The sequence below is a fragment of the Thalassophryne amazonica genome, chromosome 20 (assembly GCF_902500255.1).
Source record: "Thalassophryne amazonica chromosome 20, fThaAma1.1, whole genome shotgun sequence".
NCBI classification, from domain to species: Eukaryota; Metazoa; Chordata; class Actinopteri; order Batrachoidiformes; family Batrachoididae; genus Thalassophryne; species Thalassophryne amazonica.
Genome location: NC_047122.1, coordinates 34,396,128 through 34,415,781, shown reverse-complemented (window position 1 = coordinate 34,415,781; position 19,654 = coordinate 34,396,128). Strand labels below are relative to the sequence as shown.

The window sequence follows — 19,654 nt, the reverse complement described above, 5'->3', positions numbered from 1 at the left end:
TGCACCTGCGAATAAGTTTTCCCCTCTCCAATCAACTTTTTAATCAAACTACGCTGTTCTTCTGAACAATGTCTTGAACGTCCCATTTTCCTCAGGCTTTCAAAGAGAAAAGCATGTTCAACAGGTGCTGGCTTCATCCTTAAATAGGGGACACCTGATTCACACCTGTTTGTTCCACAAAATTGACGAACTCACTGACTGAATGCCACACTACTATTATTGAATGAATGAATGAATGAAAACTATTTATTTCGAACATTTGATACAACAACAATTACAAGATAGATCAGTAAAGACAACAACAAAAAAGTTCCTACTGTGTACCCAACATGTCCGAAAAGGGGTAGGGTGAAGCATCAGCTTATTTATCCCTACCCCTTCTTCCCCACAACCAGTAATACCCTTTGCCACATATACACATAGATTCCTACACACCTAAACCGATATATATATATATATATATATATATATATATATATATATATATATACACACACACATATATACACAAACATAAATATACACCTACACATACCTACTTACATACAAAATACTATATATTTACAAGCCGAAGCAAAAAACAAAAACACCCTAACCCTCATTACCCTTCCTCCTCCCTATACCTAGAAAAAACATATTTTTGTACCGCTGTTTGAACCGGTTCATGCTTGGACATTGCTTGAGCCCCACTCCCAATCTGTTCCACATCCTCACCCCACAGACAGAAATACAGAAACCTTTTAATGTTGTTCGTGCCCACTGATGCTTTAAATTAAATTTCCCCCTCAGACTGCAATCCCCTGATCTGTTAAAAAACATATTTTTAATATTTGCTGGAAGTAAATTGTTTATTGCTTTATACACGATTTGTACTGTTTGAAAATGAACCAAGTCTGTGAATTTTAAGAATTTGGATTGTAGAAATAGTGGATTTGTATGATCTCTATAGCCAGTATTATGAATAATTCTTACAGCTCTTTTCTGCATTACTGATAGTGATTGTGTTGTACCTTTATAAGTATTACCCCATACCTCTGCACAGTACTGTAAATATGGTAAAACCAGTGAGCAGTAAAGAATGCGGAGTGAGTTGTGGTCCAGAATATGTTTCGCTTTGTTTAGAACTGAAATGCTTCTTGACAGTTTACTTTGTATATGTTTTATATGAGTCTTCCAGTTTATCTTATCATCTATTATCACCCCCAGAAACTTATTTTCATGTACCCTTTCAATATCTACCCCCTCGACTTGTAACTGAACCTGTATGTCTGTATTACAATAGCCAAATAACATGTATTTTGTTTTACTTAAGTTTAATGATAATTTGTTTCTGTCAAACCATATTTTCAATTTTCCCATTTCTATACTGATCCTCCTCAGTAACTCCTGCAAATCCCCCCCTGAACAAAAAATGCTTGTGTCATCTGCAAATAATACTAATTTTAATATTTTGGAAACATTGACAATATCATTTATATAAATTAGAAACAGTTTTGGACCCAATACTGACTCCTGTGGGATGCCACAAGCATTGTCCAAGCATGATGATGTATATTCCCCCAACTTCACAAACTGTTTTCTGTTACTTAAGTAGCTTCTCACCCAGTGCAACACCAACCCCCTAATCCCATACTGTTCAAGTTTACTGATTAATATGTCATGATTGATTGTATCAAAAGCCTTTTTAAGGTCTATAAATATTCCAACTGAATGTAATTTGTGGTCTATGGCGTTTGTAATCTCCTCAACTGATTCTATTAATGCAAGTGATGTTGAACTATGTGCTCTGAATCCATATTGACTATCAGTAAGTAATTTATGTTTATTTCTGAATTTGTCTAATCTATTATTGAATAACTTTTCTAATAATTTGGAAAATTGTGGAAGCAAAGAAACAGGTCTATAATTTGTGAAGTGGTGTCTATCCCCAGTCTTATACAGCGGCACAACCTTAGCTATTTTCATTTGATTGGGAAATTTACCGGTTTGAAATGATAAGTTACAGATGTATGTTAATGGTTCTACAATCCATTCAATGACCTGTTTTACCACCACCATATCAAGTTCATTTAAATCGGTAGATGTTTTATATTTACAATTATTCACAATGTCTATAATTTCTTTTCCATCCACTGCTGTGAGGAACATTGAACAGGGATTTCTTTCTATGAGATTATTATCCCAATCCTCAGGTTGGGAATTGGGAATTTTTTTCTGCCAAGCTTGGTCCAATATTTACAAATAAATTATTAAAACCGTTGACTACCTCATCCTTATTTTCCTTCTTGACATTATTATCAATGAAATATTGAGGGTAACTCTGTTTTTTATTACCATTTTTGATAATGCTATTTAATATATCCCATATTCCTTTAAATATTGTTTTTGTTATTATATAATATGTTACTATAATATTCCTTCCTACATACCCGTATAATATTAGTTAATCTATTTTTGTATTTCTTATATCTATTTTCTGCCTCTTTAGTCTTTAGTTTTATGAATTCTCTATACAGTGTATTTTTCTTATTACTTGCATTTCGTAACCCTTTCGTCATCCATGGTCGATCTTGGATTTTTTGTTTTCTGTAGTCTTGTTTAATTGGACAATTTTTATCATATAATGATGTAAATATTTGTAAAAAAGTTTCATATGCACTATCAACATCACTTTCACTGTATACCTTTTCCCAGTTTTGCTCCTGTAAATCCTTCTTTAGTGTGTTCATGTTTTCCTCTGTCAGCACTCGCCTGTATTTTATTTTCTCCTCTGGCTGATTCCGCCGATGGTTTCTATTATAAATGATGAAAACTGGTAGATGATCACTAATGTCATTGATTAATAATCCACTCAGTGTTATTCTCAATATCATTGCTGAATATATTATCAATTAAGGTAGCACTATGGGATGTAATTCTGCTTAGCCTGGTGATTTTTTGGATATAAACTCATACTGTACATTATACTGATAAATTCATCTGTTATTTTATGCTTATTTGGATTGAGCAGATCAATATTTAAGTCACCACAAATGAACACAGTTTTTTGATTAGTTTTTGAGAACATTTTTCCCATACAGTCAGTGAAAGTTTCAATACTAGATCCTGGTGCTCTATATATACAGCTGACTAATACATTTTTGCTTTTTTTCTTCACATATTTCAATAGTTATACATTCTAATAAGTTATCAATCACAGTTGTCATATTGTCTACTATTTTATAATCCATGTTCTTATCCACATACACAGCCACTCCTCCTCCACTCTTATTCTTTCTGTTTACACAATTAAATTCATATCCATCCAGTTCAAAATCCATTCCTTTATCTTCATTGATCCATGTTTCTGATATAGCAATTATGTTAAATATTTTTTTAAATTGACTTAAATATTCTTTAATGTTGTTAAAGTTTGCATATAATGTTGTTAAAGTTTGCATATCCCCAATCGGACCGGGAGTGACATGTTTAGCCGCATGTTCTCCTTGAATTGCTGGCTGTCTGAGTGGTGTCCAAAAAATGAGGTGGGCTTCATAGATAATTGGCAAAGCTTCTGGGGAAAACCTGGTCTTGTTAGGAGAGACGGCATCCATCCCACTTTGGATGAAGCAGCTCTCATTTCTAGAAATCTGGCCAATTTTCTTAAATCCTCCAAACCGTGACTATCCAGGGTTGGGACCAGGAAGCAGAGCTGTAGTCTTACACACCTCTCTGCAGCTTCTCTCCCCCTGCCATCCCCTCATTACCCCATCCCCGTAGAGACGGTGTCTGCTCCCAGACCACCAATAACCAGCAAAAATCTATTTAAGCATAAAAATTCAAAAAGAAAAAATAATATAGCACCTTCAACTGCACCACAGACTAAAACAGTTAAATGTGGTCTATTAAACATTAGGTCTCTCTCTTCTAAGTCCCTGTTGGTAAATGATATAATAATTGATCAACATATTGATTTATTCTGCCTTACAGAAACCTGGTTACAGCAGGATGAATATGTTAGTTTAAATGAGTCAACACCCCCGAGTCACACTAACTGCCAGAATGCTCGTAGCACGGGCCGGGGCGGAGGATTAGCAGCAATCTTCCATTCCAGCTTATTAATTAATCAAAAACCCAGACAGAGCTTTAATTCATTTGAAAGCTTGACTCTTAGTCTTGTCCATCCAAATTGGAAGTCCCAAAAAACAGTTTTATTTGTTATTATCTATCGTCCACCTGGTCGTTACTGTGAGTTTCTCTGTGAATTTTCAGACCTTTTGTCTGACTTAGTGCTTAGCTCAGATAAGATAATTATAGTGGGCGATTTTAACATCCACACAGATGCTGAGAATGACAGCCTCAACACTGCATTTAATCTATTATTAGACTCTATTGGCTTTGCTCAAAAAGTAAATGAGTCCACCCACCACTTTAATCATATCTTAGATCTTGTTCTGACTTATGGTATGGAAATAGAAGACTTAACAGTATTCCCTGAAAACTCCCTTCTGTCTGATCATTTCTTAATAACATTTACATTTACTCTGATGGACTACCCAGCAGTGGGGAATAAGTTTCATTACACTAGAAGTCTTTCAGAAAGCGCTGTAACTAGGTTTAAGGATATGATTCCTTCTTTATGTTCTCTAATGCCATATACCAACACAGTGCAGAGTAGCTACCTAAACTCTGTAAGTGAGATAGAGTATCTCGTCAATAGTTTTACATCCTCATTGAAGACAACTTTGGATGCTGTAGCTCCTCTGAAAAAGAGAGCCTTAAATCAGAAGTGCCTGACTCCGTGGTATAACTCACAAACTCGTAGCTTAAAGCAGATAACCCGTAAGTTGGAGAGGAAATGGCGTCTCACTAATTTAGAAGATCTTCACTTAGCCTGGAAAAAGAGTCTGTTGCTCTATAAAAAAGCCCTCCGTAAAAGTAGGACATCTTTCTACTCATCACTAATTGAAGAAAATAAGAAGAACCCCAGGTTTCTTTTCAGCACTGTAGCCAGGCTGACAAAGAGTCAGAGCTCTATTGAGCTGAGTATTCCATTAACTTTAACTAGTAATGACTTCATGACTTTCTTTGCTAACAAAATTTTAACTATTAGAGAAAAAATTACTCATAACCATCCCAAAGACGTATCGTTATCTTTGGCTGCTTTCAGTGATGCCGGTATTTGGTTAGACTCTTTCTCTCCGATTGTTCTGTCTGAGTTATTTTCATTAGTTACTTCATCCAAACCATCAACATGTTTATTAGACCCCATTCCTACCAGGCTGCTCAAGGAAGCCCTACCATTATTTAATGCTTCGATCTTAAATATGATCAATCTATCTTTGTTAGTTGGCTATGTACCACAGGCTTTTAAGGTGGCAGTAATTAAACCATTACTTAAAAAGCCATCACTTGACCCAGCTATCTTAGCTAATTATAGGCCAATCTCCAACCTTCCTTTTCTCTCAAAAATTCTTGAAAGGGTAGTTGTAAAACAGCTAACTGATCATCTGCAGAGGAATGGTCTATTTGAAGAGTTTCAGTCAGGTTTTAGAATTCATCATAGTACAGAAACAGCATTAGTGAAGGTTACAAATGATCTTCTTATGGCCTCGGACAGTGGACTCATCTCTGTGCTTGTTCTGTTAGACCTCAGTGCTGCTTTTGATACTGTTGACCATAAAATTTTATTACAGAGATTAGAGCATGCCATAGGCATTAAAGGCACTGCGCTGGTTTGAATCATATTTGTCTAATAGATTACAATTTGTTCATGTAAATGGGGAATCTTCTTCACAGACTAAAGTTAATTATGGAGTTCCACAAGGTTCTGTGCTAGGACCAATTTTATTCACTTTATACATGCTTCCCTTAGGTAGTATTATTAGACGGTATTGCTTAAATTTTCATTGTTACGCAGATGATACCCAGCTTTATCTATCCATGAAGCCAGAGGACACACACCAATTAGCTAAACTGCAGGATTGTCTTACAGACATAAAGACATGGATGACCTCTAATTTCCTGCTTTTAAACTCAGATAAAACTGAAGTTATTGTACTTGGCCCCACAAATCTTAGAAACATGGTGTCTAACCAGATCCTTACTCTGGATGGCATTACCCTGACCTCTAGTAATACTGTGAGAAATCTTGGAGTCATTTTTGATCAGGATATGTCATTCAAAGCGCATATTAAACAAATATGTAGGACTGCTTTTTTGCATTTACGCAATATCTCTAAAATCAGAAAGGTCTTGTCTCAGAGTGATGCTGAAAAACTAATTCATGCATTTATTTCCTCTAGGCTGGACTATTGTAATTCATTATTATCAGGTTGTCCTAAAAGTTCCCTAAAAAGCCTTCAGTTAATTCAAAATGCTGCAGCTAGAGTACTGACGGGGACTAGAAGGAGAGAGCATATCTCACCCATATTGGCCTCTCTTCATTGGCTTCCTGTTAATTCTAGAATAGAATTTAAAATTCTTCTTCTTACTTATAAGGTTTTGAATAATCAGGTCCCATCTTATCTTAGGGACCTCGTAGTACCATATCACCCCAATAGAGCGCTTCGCTCTCAGACTGCAGGCTTACTTGTAGTTCCTAGGTTTTGTAAGAGTAGAATGGGAGGCAGAGCCTTCAGCTTTCAGGCTCCTCTCCTGTGGAACCAGCTCCCAATTCAGATCAGGGAGACAGACACCCTCTCTACTTTTAAGATTAGGCTTAAAACTTTCCTTTTTGCTAAAGCTTATAGTTAGGGCTGGATCAGGTGACCCTGAACCATCCCTTAGTTATGCTGCTATAGACGTAGACTGCTGGGGGGTTCCCATGATGCACTGTTTCTTTCTCTTTTTGCTCTGTATGCACCACTCTGCATTTAATCATTAGTGATCGATCTCTGCTCCCCTCCACAGCATGTCTTTTTCCTGGTTCTCTCCCTCAGCCCCAACCAGTCCCAGCAGAGGACTGCCCCTCCCTGACCCTGGTTCTGCTGGAGGTTTCTTCCTGTTAAAAGGGAGTTTTTCCTTCCCACTGTAGCCAAGTGCTTGCTCACAGGGGGTCATTTTGACCGTTGGGGTTTTACATAATTATTGTATGGCCTTGCCTTACAATATAAAGCGCCTTGGGGCAACTGTTTGTTGTGATTTGGCGCTATATAAAAGAATTGATTGATTGATATAGACTTCTGCTGTTGAAATGGATTATTGATAATTTGTTATCCGTTTTAATGAACCGATTAAACTGTTCATCTGTATAATAGCAACAACTGTCATTGATATTTGAGAAGAAATTATTGTCCGGGTCTATATCGTGCTCCAAGTCCAGTACATTGTGGTCTGTGTATTTAAATGTTCTCAGTTCTACTTTTCCATGATCAGCAATCCTTTGAGTTATATCCTTCTTGTCTCCAGATGTAGATGATGTAGTAGATGAATAGGTTCCTCTGGTCTGTGTCATGGTGTTGTGATGTGTTTGTGTCCTCATACCTTATTGGTCGTATTTGTCCAGATCCTCGATGTTCCTGATTACCATAACCTTCGCTTGTTCTGGTGTTCCATTCAATTTGATAAATGTTTTGCAGTTGGATGTCCATGTCTGTTGAATTTTTCCCTGCTTTTTTAAGAAACGAGCTTTCCTGGCGATGTCTGCGTTTCTTTTGGTCAGATGTTCATTGATGAATATGTTTGTTCCTTTAAGTTTCCGTCCCTGTTTTAACAATGCCATTTTATGTTTTCTGTTGACAAACCTCATTATAACTGCTCGCTTGTCTCCATCCTCTCTCCTGGGCAGGGGGTGGCACGCTTCAATGTTATTACAGTCCATTTGAATACCTTTAGATTGCAGGAAGTCAGCCACCTGTTGTTCCACTGAGCTGACCTCCTGCTCGCTGGCCTCCCCTCCGCTGTTTTCTGACACCGCCCGTGCGTAGGATCGAGGTTTAATATGAATTCCTGTAATAATAACGTCGTTCATCCTTGTGTACTGTTCCAACTCCGCAACACGGTTCTCCAGGTACACCCCCTTTTCTACTTTTTTTTTTTTTACTAATAGCCCAATTTCATAGCCTTAAGAGTGTGCATATCATGAATGCTTGGTCTTGTTGGATTTGTGAGAATCTACTGGTACCTTGTTTCCCATGTAACAATAAGAAATATACTCAAAACCTGGATTAATCTTTTTAGTCACACAGCACTACTATTATTCTGAACACTACTGTATATTAATGATATGTTTAGCTTCCAAGTCCGTCAGTTGTATTTTATTTGATGATACGACTGTGTTTTGTAGTGGGGATCATTTGGGACAGCTCCTGGACACAATGGAGAATGAATTACAGAAATTTAAACAATGGTTTGATTCAAATAAATTATTGCTCCATTTTGGTAAAACTAAGTGTATCATATTTGGGAATAAGTCCACAACCAAATTACCAAATTAGACATTAATTTAATTAATTAATTAATTTAATTAAACATTAATTAATTAACAATTAGACATAAATTAACATTGCAATTCTGCATAAAGCACAACACTCCCTCTCCCTACATTCATTGACAATTTTATATCATTCATTACTTGTTCCATATATGACATATTGTGTTGAGGTTTGGGGAAACATATAGAACTAATACTAACCGAATATTTTTGTTGCAAAAGAAAGCTACAACCCGGTGATTCCATAATTATTGCCAGGGGTTGTTTAAGAATTACGTACGAGGTCTGTCCAAAAAGTATCAGACCTTTTTATTTTTTTCAAAAACCTTATGGATTTGAATCACGTGTGCTTGCATGAGCCAACCTTGAACCTTCGTGTGCATGCGTGAGTTTTTTCACGCCTGTCGGTTGCGTCATTCGCCTGTGAGTAGGCTTTGAGTGAGCACTGGTCCTCCCCCCTCGTTGGATTTTCATTGCGCGGAAAATGTCTGAACGATTGGAGCAGCACTGAATCAAATTTTTCCAGAAACTGTGAGAGACAGCCAGGTGGAAACCATTCGGAAGATTCAAACGGCTTTCGGTGGCTTTTCAGTTAAGTGAGTATCCGAGGAATTGTGTAAGAGCTGGACATGTCACAACATGTCCTGTGAGACTTCCAACGTCCGCACGTCTTTCATTACAAAATCTCCTGTAACAGTGGAATGTGCCGAAAAAGTGCTGATGTCCACCTCTTCTGCAATTTGTCTGGTAGTCAGACGATGTCCCGGATCAACACAGCGTTCACTTTGGAAATGATCTGGTCGTTTCAGCCTGTCGATGGCCGCTCGGAGCACGGCGCACCCTCCGCCATTGTGCGCCGTCTTTAAACCGGTTGTAACACTCCTTAATCTGTGTGATGCCCATACTATCGTCACCGAAAGCCATCTGAATCTTCCGAATGGTTTTCACCTGGCTGTCTCTCACAGTTTCTGGAAAAATTTGATGCAGCAAAGCTCCAAATCGTTCCACCTCGCAATGAAAATCCAACGAGAGGGGAGGACCAGTGCTCACACAAAGCCTGCTCACAGGCGAATGATGCAACCGACGGGCGTGAAAAAAAAGAAAAAAAAAAAAAAAAAAAAATCACACATGCGCATGAAGGTTCTTGGTTGGCTCATGCAAGCACACATGATTCAAATCCATATGGTTTTTGAAAAAAATAAAAAAGGTCTGATACTTTTTGGACAGACCTCGTATTGTGAGCCAACAAATCCATTATTTGCCTGTTTACAAAGTTTAAAATTCTGGGACTTGGTTGACTACATAACTATACAAATTATGTATTAAGTTAAAAATAAACTTTTGTCTCAACATGTCCATGAGGGACTCCAGTTATAATTTGAGAGGAACATTATTATTTGAGACACAAAAGATCCAAATTACAGTAGAAAGTCATTGTGTTTCCGTTAAAGGTGTTAACATTTGGAATAACTGTCTTGATAATATTAAATTACTTGGTACTTTAGTCGGCTTTAAAAGGCTTTACAAAAACAATAAAATTACTCATTACAGTTTGAAGAACTGGGTTTACTGATTTTGTTATTGTGTTTGGGATTGTTTACTATTGCTTGTTTGGTATTGTTGTTATGAGTATATGTATATATATATATATATATATATATATATATATATATATATATATATATATGAAGAAAATAAGTATTTGAACACCGTGCGGTTTTGCAAGTTCTCCCACTTAGAAATCATGGAGGGGTCTGAAATTTTCATCTTAGGTGCATGTCCACTGTGAGAGACATAATCTAAAAAAAAAACAAAAAATCCGGAAATCACAATGTATGATTTTTTTAAATAATTTATTTGTATGTTACTGCTGCAAATAAGTAGTTGAACACCTGTGAAAATCAATGTTAATATTTGGTACAGTAGCCTTTGTTTGCAATTACAGAGGACAAAGGTGTCCTGTAGTTTTTCCACCAGGTTTGCACACACTGCAGCAGGGATTTTGGTCCACTCCTCCATACAGACCTTCTCTAGATCTTTCAGGTTTGGAGTTTCAGCTCCCTCCAAAGATTTTCTATTGACTTTAGGTCTGGAGACTGGCCAGGCCACTCCAGGACCTTGAAATGCTTCTTACGGAGCCCCTCCTTAGTTGCCCTGGCTGTGTGTTTGGGGTCATTGTCATGCTGGAAGACCCAGCCATGACCCATCTTCAATGCTGTTACTGAGGGAAGGAGGTTGTTTGCCAAAATCTCGCAATACATGACCCCATCCATCCTCCCTTCAATACGGTGCAGTCGTCCTGTCCCCTTTGCAGAAGAGCACCCCAGAGTATGATGTTTCCACCCCCATGCTTCACGGTTGGGATGCTTTCTTGGGGTTGTTCTCATCCTCTAAACATGGTAAGTGGAGTTGATTCCAAAAAGCTCTATTCTGGTATCATCTGACCACATGACTTTCTCCCATGCCTCCTCTGGATCATCCAGATGGTCACTGGTGAACTTCAAACGGGCCTGGACATGTGCTGGCTTGAGCAGGGGGACCTTGCTGCCCTGCAGGATTTTAAAACATGACAGCATCATGTGTTACTAATGTAATCTTTGTGACTGTGGTCCCAGCTCTCTTCAGGTCATTGACCAGGTCCTCCTGTGTAGTTCTGAGCATTCTCAGAATCATCCTTACACCACAAAGTGAGATCTTGCATGGAATCCCAGACCGAGGGAGATTGACAGTCATCTTGTGTTTCTTCCACTTTCTAATAAATAATCATAACAGTTGTTGTCTTCTACCAAGCTGCTTGCCTGTTGTCCTGTAGTCCATCCCAGCCTTGTGCAGGTCTACAGTTTTGTCCCTGGTGTCCTTAGACCGCTCTTTGGTCTTGGCTATGGTGGACAGGTTGGAGTGTGATTCATGGAGTGTGTGAACAGGTGTCTTTTATACAAGTAACAAGTTCAAACAGGTGCAATTAATACAGGTAGAAAAAAAAAGAAAAATTAACAGGTCTGTAAGAGCCAGAATTCTTGCTGGTTGGTAGAGGTTCAAATACTTATTTGCAGCAGTAACATACAAATAAATTATTAAAAAAAAATCATACATTGTGAATTCCAGATTTTTTTTTAGATTATGTCTCTCACAGTGGACATGCACCTAAGATGAAAATTTCAGACCCCTCCATGATTTCTAAGTGGGACAACTTGCAAAACCGCAGGGTGTTCAAATACTTATTTTCCTCACTGTGTGTGTGTTGTGTATATATATATATATATATACATATACATATACATACACATACACACACACACACACACACACACACACACACACACACACACACACACACACGGTTACTTTTTTAGACCAAGCAGAGGGAAAAAAATATGGAATCACTCAATTCTGAGGAATAAATTATGGAATCACCCTGTAAATTTTCATCCCCAAAACTAACACCTGCATCAAATCAGATCTGCTCTTTAGTCTGCATCTAAAAAGGAGTGATCACACCTTGGAGAGCTGTTGCACCAAGTGGACTGACATGAATCATGGCTCCAACACGAGAGATGTCAATTGAAACAAAGGAGAGGATTATCAAACTCTTAAAAGAGGGTAAATCATCACGCAATGTTGCAAAAGATGTTGGTTGTTCACAGTCAGTTGTGTCTAAACTCTGGACCAAATACAAACAACATGGGAAGGTTGTTAAAGGCAAACATACTGGTAGACCAAGGAAGACATCAAAGCATCAAGACAGAAAACTTAAAGCAATATGTCTCAAAAATTCAAAAATCGAAAATGCACAACAAAACAAATGAGGAACAAATGGGAGGAAACTGGAGTCAATGTCTGTGACCGAACTGTAAGAAACCACCTAAAGGAAATGGGATTTACATACAGAATAGCTAAACGAAAGGCATCATTAACACCTAAACAGATAAAAACAAGGTTACAATGGGCTAGGGAAAAGCAATTGTGGACTGTGGATGACTGGATGAAAGTCATATTCAGTGATGAATCTCGAATCTGCATTGGGCAAGGTGATGATGCTGGAACTTTTGTTTGGTGCCTTTCGAATGAGATTTATAAAGATGACTGCCTGAAGAGAACATGTAAATTTCCACAGTCATTGATGATATGGGGCTGCATGTCAGGTAAAGGCACTGGTGTTTCTAGTGTTTCTTAAAGCCAGAAAGTTACCATTTGAAATTACTTTAGTTTTGTGTCATGTCTGTGATCTGCTTTTTTTCTACAAAATTAAACAACTGAATGAACATCCTCCGAGGCCAGTGATTCCATTATTTTTGCCAGGGGTTGTATATTCTTTATTTTATATGGTGTAAGGGGAGGGTAATTATGAGCTTCGCTTCTGCCTACTCCCTTTCAGCTACACTGGTACACTGTTAAGTAGTTCTTTTTATGTCTTTGTTATTGTTCATCTGTGTGCCGAATAAATAAAATTCATTCATTCATTCACTGCACTCTTATATGTCATTACATTCCTATGACAAACAAAGCTGTCAGGGCTTAACAACAACAACAAAAATACTTCTCCCTATTGGATGAACCTTCTCTAAAGGTTCATTTCAGGCTGAGAGCGTGTATGAATTTCTCTTTGTGTTTTCTTAAATCTTGCTCTCAGGTTGCTCTTTAATATTTGAGTGATTCACTGTTATTTGCGGTGAATATTTACAGAGAAAGTCTACTGTGGAGGACTGAAACTTGACCTCCATTTGTCTGGGCGGATACAACCCCTGGCAAAAATTATGGAATCACCGGCCTCGGAGGATGTTCATTCAGTTGTTTAATTTTGTAGAAAAAAAAAAGCAGATCACAGACATGACACAAAACTAAAGTCATTTCAAATGGCAACTTTCTGGCTTTAAGAAACACTATAAGAAATCAGGAAAAAAAATTGTGGCAGTCAGTAACGGTTACTTTTTTAGACCAAGCAGAGGGAACAAAATATGGAATCACTCAATTCTGAGGAAAAAATTATGGAATCATGAAAAACAAAAGAACGCTCCAACACATCACTAGTATTTTGTTGCACCACCTCTGGCTTTTATAACAGCTTGCAGTCTCTGAGGCATGGACTTAATGAGTGACAAACAGTACTCTTCATCAATCTGGCTCCAACTTTCTCTGATTGCTGTTGCCAGATCAGCTTTGCAGGTTGGAGCCTTGTCATGGACCATTTTCTTCAACTTCCACCAAAGATTTTCAATTGGATTAAGATCCAGACTATTTGCAGGCCATGACATTGACCCTATGTGTCTTTTTGCAAGGAATGTTTTCACAGTTTTTGTTCTATGGAAAGATGCACTATCAACTTGAAAAATGATTTCATCATCCCCAAACATCCTTTCAATTGATGGGATAAGAAAAGTGTCCAAAATATCAATGTAAACTTGTGCATTTATTGATGATGTAATGACAGCCATCTCCATCTGACATGCAGCCCCATATCAAATTCAAGGATTCAAGGATTCAAAAGAATTTTATTGTCATATGCACAAAGGAACATGTTCCCTGCACAATGAATTGTGTCTACTGCATTTAACCCATCCTAATTGCCAGTTAGGAGCAGAAGTCGCCATAAGGCGCCCGGGGACCAGCTCTAGATGTACATTCTTTTTTTCTGTTTAGGTGTTAATGATGGCTTTTGTTTAGCTTTTCTGTATGTAAATCCCATTTCCTTTAGGCGGTTTCTTACAGTTCGGTCACAGATGTTGACTCCAGTTTCCTTCCATTCGTTCTTCATTTGTTTTGTTGTGCATTTTCGATTTTTGAGACATATTGCTTTAAGTTTTCTGTCTTGACGCTTTGATGTTTTCCTTGGTCTACCAGTATGTTTGCCTTTAACAACATTCCCATGTTGTTTGTATTTGGTCCAGAGTTTAGACACAGCTGACTCTGAGCAACCAACATCTTTTGCAACACTGCGTGATGATTTACCCTCTTTTAAGAGTTTGATAATCCTCTCCTTTGTTTCAATTGACATCTCTCGTGTTGGAGCCATGATTCATGTCAGTCCACTTGGTGCAACAGCTCTCCAAGGTGTGATCACTCCTTATTGATGCAGACTAATGAGCAGATCTGATTTGATGCAGGTGTTAGTTTTGGGGATGAAAATTTACAGGGTGATTCCATAATTTATTCCTCAGAATTGAGTGAGTCCATATTTTTTTCCCTCTGCTTGGTCTAAAAAAGTAACTGTTACTGACTGCTACAATCTTTTTTCCTGATTTCTTATAGTGTTTCTTAAAGTCAGAAAGTTGCCATTTGAAATTACTTTAGTTTTGTGTCATGTCTGTGATCTGCTTTTTTTCTACAAAATTAAACAACTGAATGAACATCCTCCGAGGCCGGTGATTCCATAATTTTTGCCAGGGGTTGTATTTTGTTTGTAAAATAGGATTAACATTGAAGCATCCTTATTGCATTAAAATGATCTGGTTGTGTTTTATTGGTCAGTGTTTGTGTGCCACAGCTTCCACTGAGCCAGCGATCAGGATTTAAAGGAACTTAGGCACGGTGAAAGGTTGGAAACATGTGGGTATGTAACTCAAACCGTCACAGCACTGATGCTACTTTGAATTAAGACACAGATGCAGGGATTTACCGTCTCATCGGTACAGATTGAGTGGACCTGGGTTCCAAACATGACGGCTGTGAAGATGAGGAAAAGGAGGCCCTCAAAGCACAGGAGAATGAGGAGAATAACGGTTGCTGGTGGAGAGAAGTTGCTGCACTCTGGTGAGTGAGAGAATTTTCATGTTAAAAAAAAAAGTCTGTTCTCCAGATCAAACTAAACAGGCTACAATATCTACCAAATTATTAATTCTGTTATACAGAAGAAAAAGGCTCTATGATACAGTGTGATACTTACTTGCCCAGTCTTCTTCAAAGCAGAAAATGAAATGGAAAGCCACCATGACTAACGCATGGAAAGATATCAGTGCAATGTACATCTGCAGGGGGGGAAAAAAGTTACTAAATTCAAATATTTTTGTTACATTTGTGTGTGTGTGTGTCTGTTAACAAAATTACTCAAACTAATAATGCATCTTTAAAAAAAAATAATTGGTGGAATTATTGGCTGCTTTAAAAGTGAAAACATGACTAAAGGTGCAAAAATAAATCAAAACAAACGCTCATATCAAAAGATGGACAGTACGCATTTCACGCTGCCGCTAGTCCATAAATGAAATCTGATGTGGATCAGGATACAGATCCAGATGTGCTTCAGACAGCTGGCTCCTGACATACACACTCCAATAAGTGCTACGCTCATTCATAGATAATTTTGATCTGTTACTTATTACCTCACAGTCAACACAGCTGCATGCAGCACTCCACGGAGGTATAACTAGATAATGCACGAGGCAAAGAGCGCAAAATTTAGTGTGATTATGAGATGTTTCAGTTCGTAACATCTGGACTCACAGTGAAGAGCACAAAGTATTTCTGGTTGTTCTCTCCGACACAGTTGTTCACCCAGGGACAGTGGTGGTCCATCTTTTTGATACAGCGTTTACACACACTGTGAACACACACACAATAAAAGACGAGAAGATAAAAGGAACAGCTTTCCAGATAAGCGGTGACCTTATGGATTTGGTTCTCTTTGTTGGCAAAGGGACCGATCTTACTATTTATAATACCAGCAGAAATCAATACGCACACACACTCCTGCAGGCACTGTTCAGTAAGGTGAAATTCAGTAAGCGATGACCCTGATAAATGTGAGGGACTGGAACATTCTGCCAAACAGTTCTCTGCACTCAAGTCGCAGTTACCGTGCACATACTGATGAAACAGGACTGTAACCCGACACAGATCCTCTACAAAACAAATTCATCTGTCATGGTGCTTTTAAAATATAAACTATATTTTAAAAGATTTTGATGTGCAGGTCCAGCAGTAAACCATGGGCAACTGCGGGTTGGGCAGGTGCGAGTAACTTTTACAGCTACATTACAAGCTTTCTAAATGGCATACAACAGGCTAAGATGTGATTATTTCTGTCTTCTCTTCCCCCTTCCTCTAACACAGGCACAGCAGATGACGCTCTCTGTGATGCTTGATATTTTCTGCATTTATACTGCGTTCACCGGTCATCGTTTGTCTGCAATGGCAGGCTGTACTTGACGACGAGAGGTTTGATTATTTTTCGATGCTAACGGCATGGATATAATTTACTTCATTAAGGATACAGCATTTTTCAGAGCATTATAGGGTGCACTCTGCACTGGGTGATATTGTCTGCATCAAGTAGCAGTGGTACATCTCACAAATCTCTTTTGCCTCCAATCATAGTTGTAAAATATAAATTACAATACATTTATAATTTGGCAGTCATCTGTTTTTGCTAAGAAAAAACGCGAACCTTAAGGTGCCAGATGTCATGGTTTTGCAAGTGTGTGTTCAAGAGACATATTCTACCTTAGCGGGATGGATTCCATCACAACATTAATGCAGTGGCTTGCAATTTGATTTATTTTCCTCAAAAGACAAGAGCAGCAATTCTGTCAGTCACGACCAGCAGTTTAATTTTGATCCCCAGCCACATTGTAAACATAGTGAATTCTAAAAATAAACAGCAGTGATTTAGCAGCATAAGTTGGTTTCTTTTTTCAAAACATATGAGTGTGAACGGCGATGGACCCAGAGAGGGATCCCAAGAGATTATATAAAATTACAAATCTACATGAAACACAAATCTTTAAATGGATCATCCTAATCATCATCATCTCAAACCTCAATGAGTAGAAGTCAGATGGTGCAAAAAAAAAACAAAAAAAACTTTCATGCTAACCAATACCCATTTGGTCTTTGATACAGAATGACTCAGTGACTTTATAATTAAATTATCCCACCCTGCGTTTTGCACTTTTCATGCCTGGAGAACCCTTTGAAACCACTGAGAAGCCACACAGGGAACTCCTGATTATAAAAGCAGCAAATCCGAAGGGAAATGTCCCACCACTGCTCTCAAAGCAAAAGAGAAAAAAGCTGTGTCACACTCACACACGAGGTTGCACAATGTGGTGCAAGAACAGAAATCCCCAGAGTGACACTGACAGCAAAAAAGGCGACACCTGCATGCTGTAAGTTGTCGTGTTGAAAAGGTTTGTACCTGCAATGGTGCGCTCTGTCGGGCTTGATGCTGCAGCACTTTGGACACTTGTACACAACCTGGCCTGGTTTCAGCTGCAGGCTTTCAATGAACTCTTTGGTGGCATTTCCTTTTGGCACAGCTCCCTGAGAGAGAGGAAAGAAAAACAATGTGTAAAGAGGAATGTAATCACAGTTTCTATTACAGCAATGTTTCCTTTACATGCATGAACTTGCAGGACCTCCACAAGCATGATCCTAATTGAAGGTTTAAAAACACTATTTGGATTAATGGCTCAACATGCCAAAAGAAAAATAACAGTCTGAATTATATTATCAGACTAAGAAGACAATCCTCCTTCATGTGTGAAAACCTAACAAAGCATCACAACTAACTGACATACTGACCGGGTCCGTGCACATCGCCCTGGCGTGAGAGGCGAGGGCAAGGAAGGCCAACCCGTTGAAAAGCATGCCGTTGAAAAGGCTGTAAACCATATTCTTGGTGGGCAGCAGCATGACAAAAACCACCACAAACTCGGCGTAGAAGACCAGCATCCATGTGATGACACCGCATATGATGCCGCAGCCGTCACGGATGAACCACATGGTGTCAGAACCAGTGCGAGGCGGGGGAGGGGCGCAGTGCTCAGGCTTCAGGTAGCCAGCTTGCCGCTCGATGTCCCTGGTGCGTGGCGCCGGGTTCTTCATTCCGACAACACCCGCTGCTCCGGCCACATACTGCAAAGAGAGCCAGACAGAGAGAAACGAGAGAAATCTCTGTGTAAACAACTTAATAAGTACACTGTCCTTGAGGTATATCAAGAAAGAGGCTGTAATTAGAGTGGATCAGAAGATAAGCTAGAGGACAACACGACAGAAGAAACATTAAGTGATGGAGACACCAAGTGGACACATAACCAGCTAATTACCAGGGTGCCGGTGAGGAGACACAAGAGGGAAGGAGGAGAACCAGAGATCTACAGGAGGAAGATTCGGGACAGGCGTACAGGGGTAAGGACCAGATAAGATTCCAGAAAACCTTGGTCTGCTTCTGGAAGTTTTTGTTAAGGCCTTACGTTTTGGATCTGATTATGCCTGTGTTGAGTTTTGAGATTAAAGGGAGTCTACTTGGTGCATAATTTTACCTCCACCAAGGCTGATATGCTTTCAGTGCTGTTGGTCTGTTAGCAGAATTACATTAAAAACTGCTTGAACCAATTTTCTTGAAACTTGGTCAGAGGCTGGAGTTTGGGCCAAGGAGGAAACCACTAACTTCAGGAGTAGATTCAATCAATGGGGTACATCCAGGGTTGCTTTTATTATTATTATTATTATTATTATTTTAAAAATACCCTATCTCACAATGTTAAACAAAGTGGGAGAATAAAATTCTGGAGTCAAGACCTGAATCCAATCTATTGCAAAGTTTAATGGATTCCTCCTTGCCACATTCCCTGTACATACTTCCACCAAGTTTCAAAAAAATCAGTTCAATAGTTTATGCAGTAAAACAAACAGAAGCCTCGGATATCAGATCCAGAATGTGCTGGAATGGAGAGACTCAAAAATTACATAAATTATTTCCTAGAACATTTATTCATCTGATCACAAAATGTTATTGAAGTTCATCATTCATAAATTTTGGAATTAAATGTTCCAGATTCCTGAAAATTTCTTCAAGATCTCAGATCTAAAATAATGTTCTGGATCAAATTCAAAATAAAATCTCTCATTTTCAAGGACATTATCCATCTGCTCACTAAATTTCATCAACATCTTCTCACAACTTTTTCATTTAAATGTTGCCATGTGCCAAACATTCCTATGGATCTCAGTTCCAGAATATATACGAGGTCTGTCAATAAAGTAACGGTCCTTTTTATTTTTTTCAAAAACTATATGGATTTCATTCATATGTTTTTACGTCAGACATGCTTGAACCCTCGTGCGCATGCGTGAGTTTTTCCACGCCTGTCGGTTACGTCATTCGTCTGTGAGCACGCCTTGGGAAGGAGTGGTCCCGCCCCCTCGTCGGATTTTCATTGTCTGGAAATGGCGGAATGAAATGGACTTTTTTTCCATCAGAATTTTTTCAGAAGCTGTTAGAGACTGGCACCTGGAAACCATTCG

At 38.5% G+C, this 19,654-nt stretch overlaps 1 protein-coding gene across 1 annotated transcript in view; it reads right to left on the bottom strand.

The window, feature by feature from the left end:
- The window catches only part of zdhhc3b (zinc finger DHHC-type palmitoyltransferase 3b), a 39,291-nt gene that overhangs the window by 10,228 nt on the left and 9,409 nt on the right, over positions 1-19,654 (bottom strand). Inside the window, exons 2-6 of the mRNA XM_034160698.1 lie at positions 17,930-18,262; positions 17,544-17,668; positions 15,851-15,947; positions 15,294-15,375; positions 15,027-15,157 (exon numbers count right to left, since the gene is read on the bottom strand). Coding sequence (XP_034016589.1) covers positions 15,027-15,157; positions 15,294-15,375; positions 15,851-15,947; positions 17,544-17,668; positions 17,930-18,232 — 738 coding nt within the window. The 5' untranslated portion in view covers positions 18,233-18,262. The remainder of the gene's footprint in view (positions 1-15,026; positions 15,158-15,293; positions 15,376-15,850; positions 15,948-17,543; positions 17,669-17,929; positions 18,263-19,654) is intronic.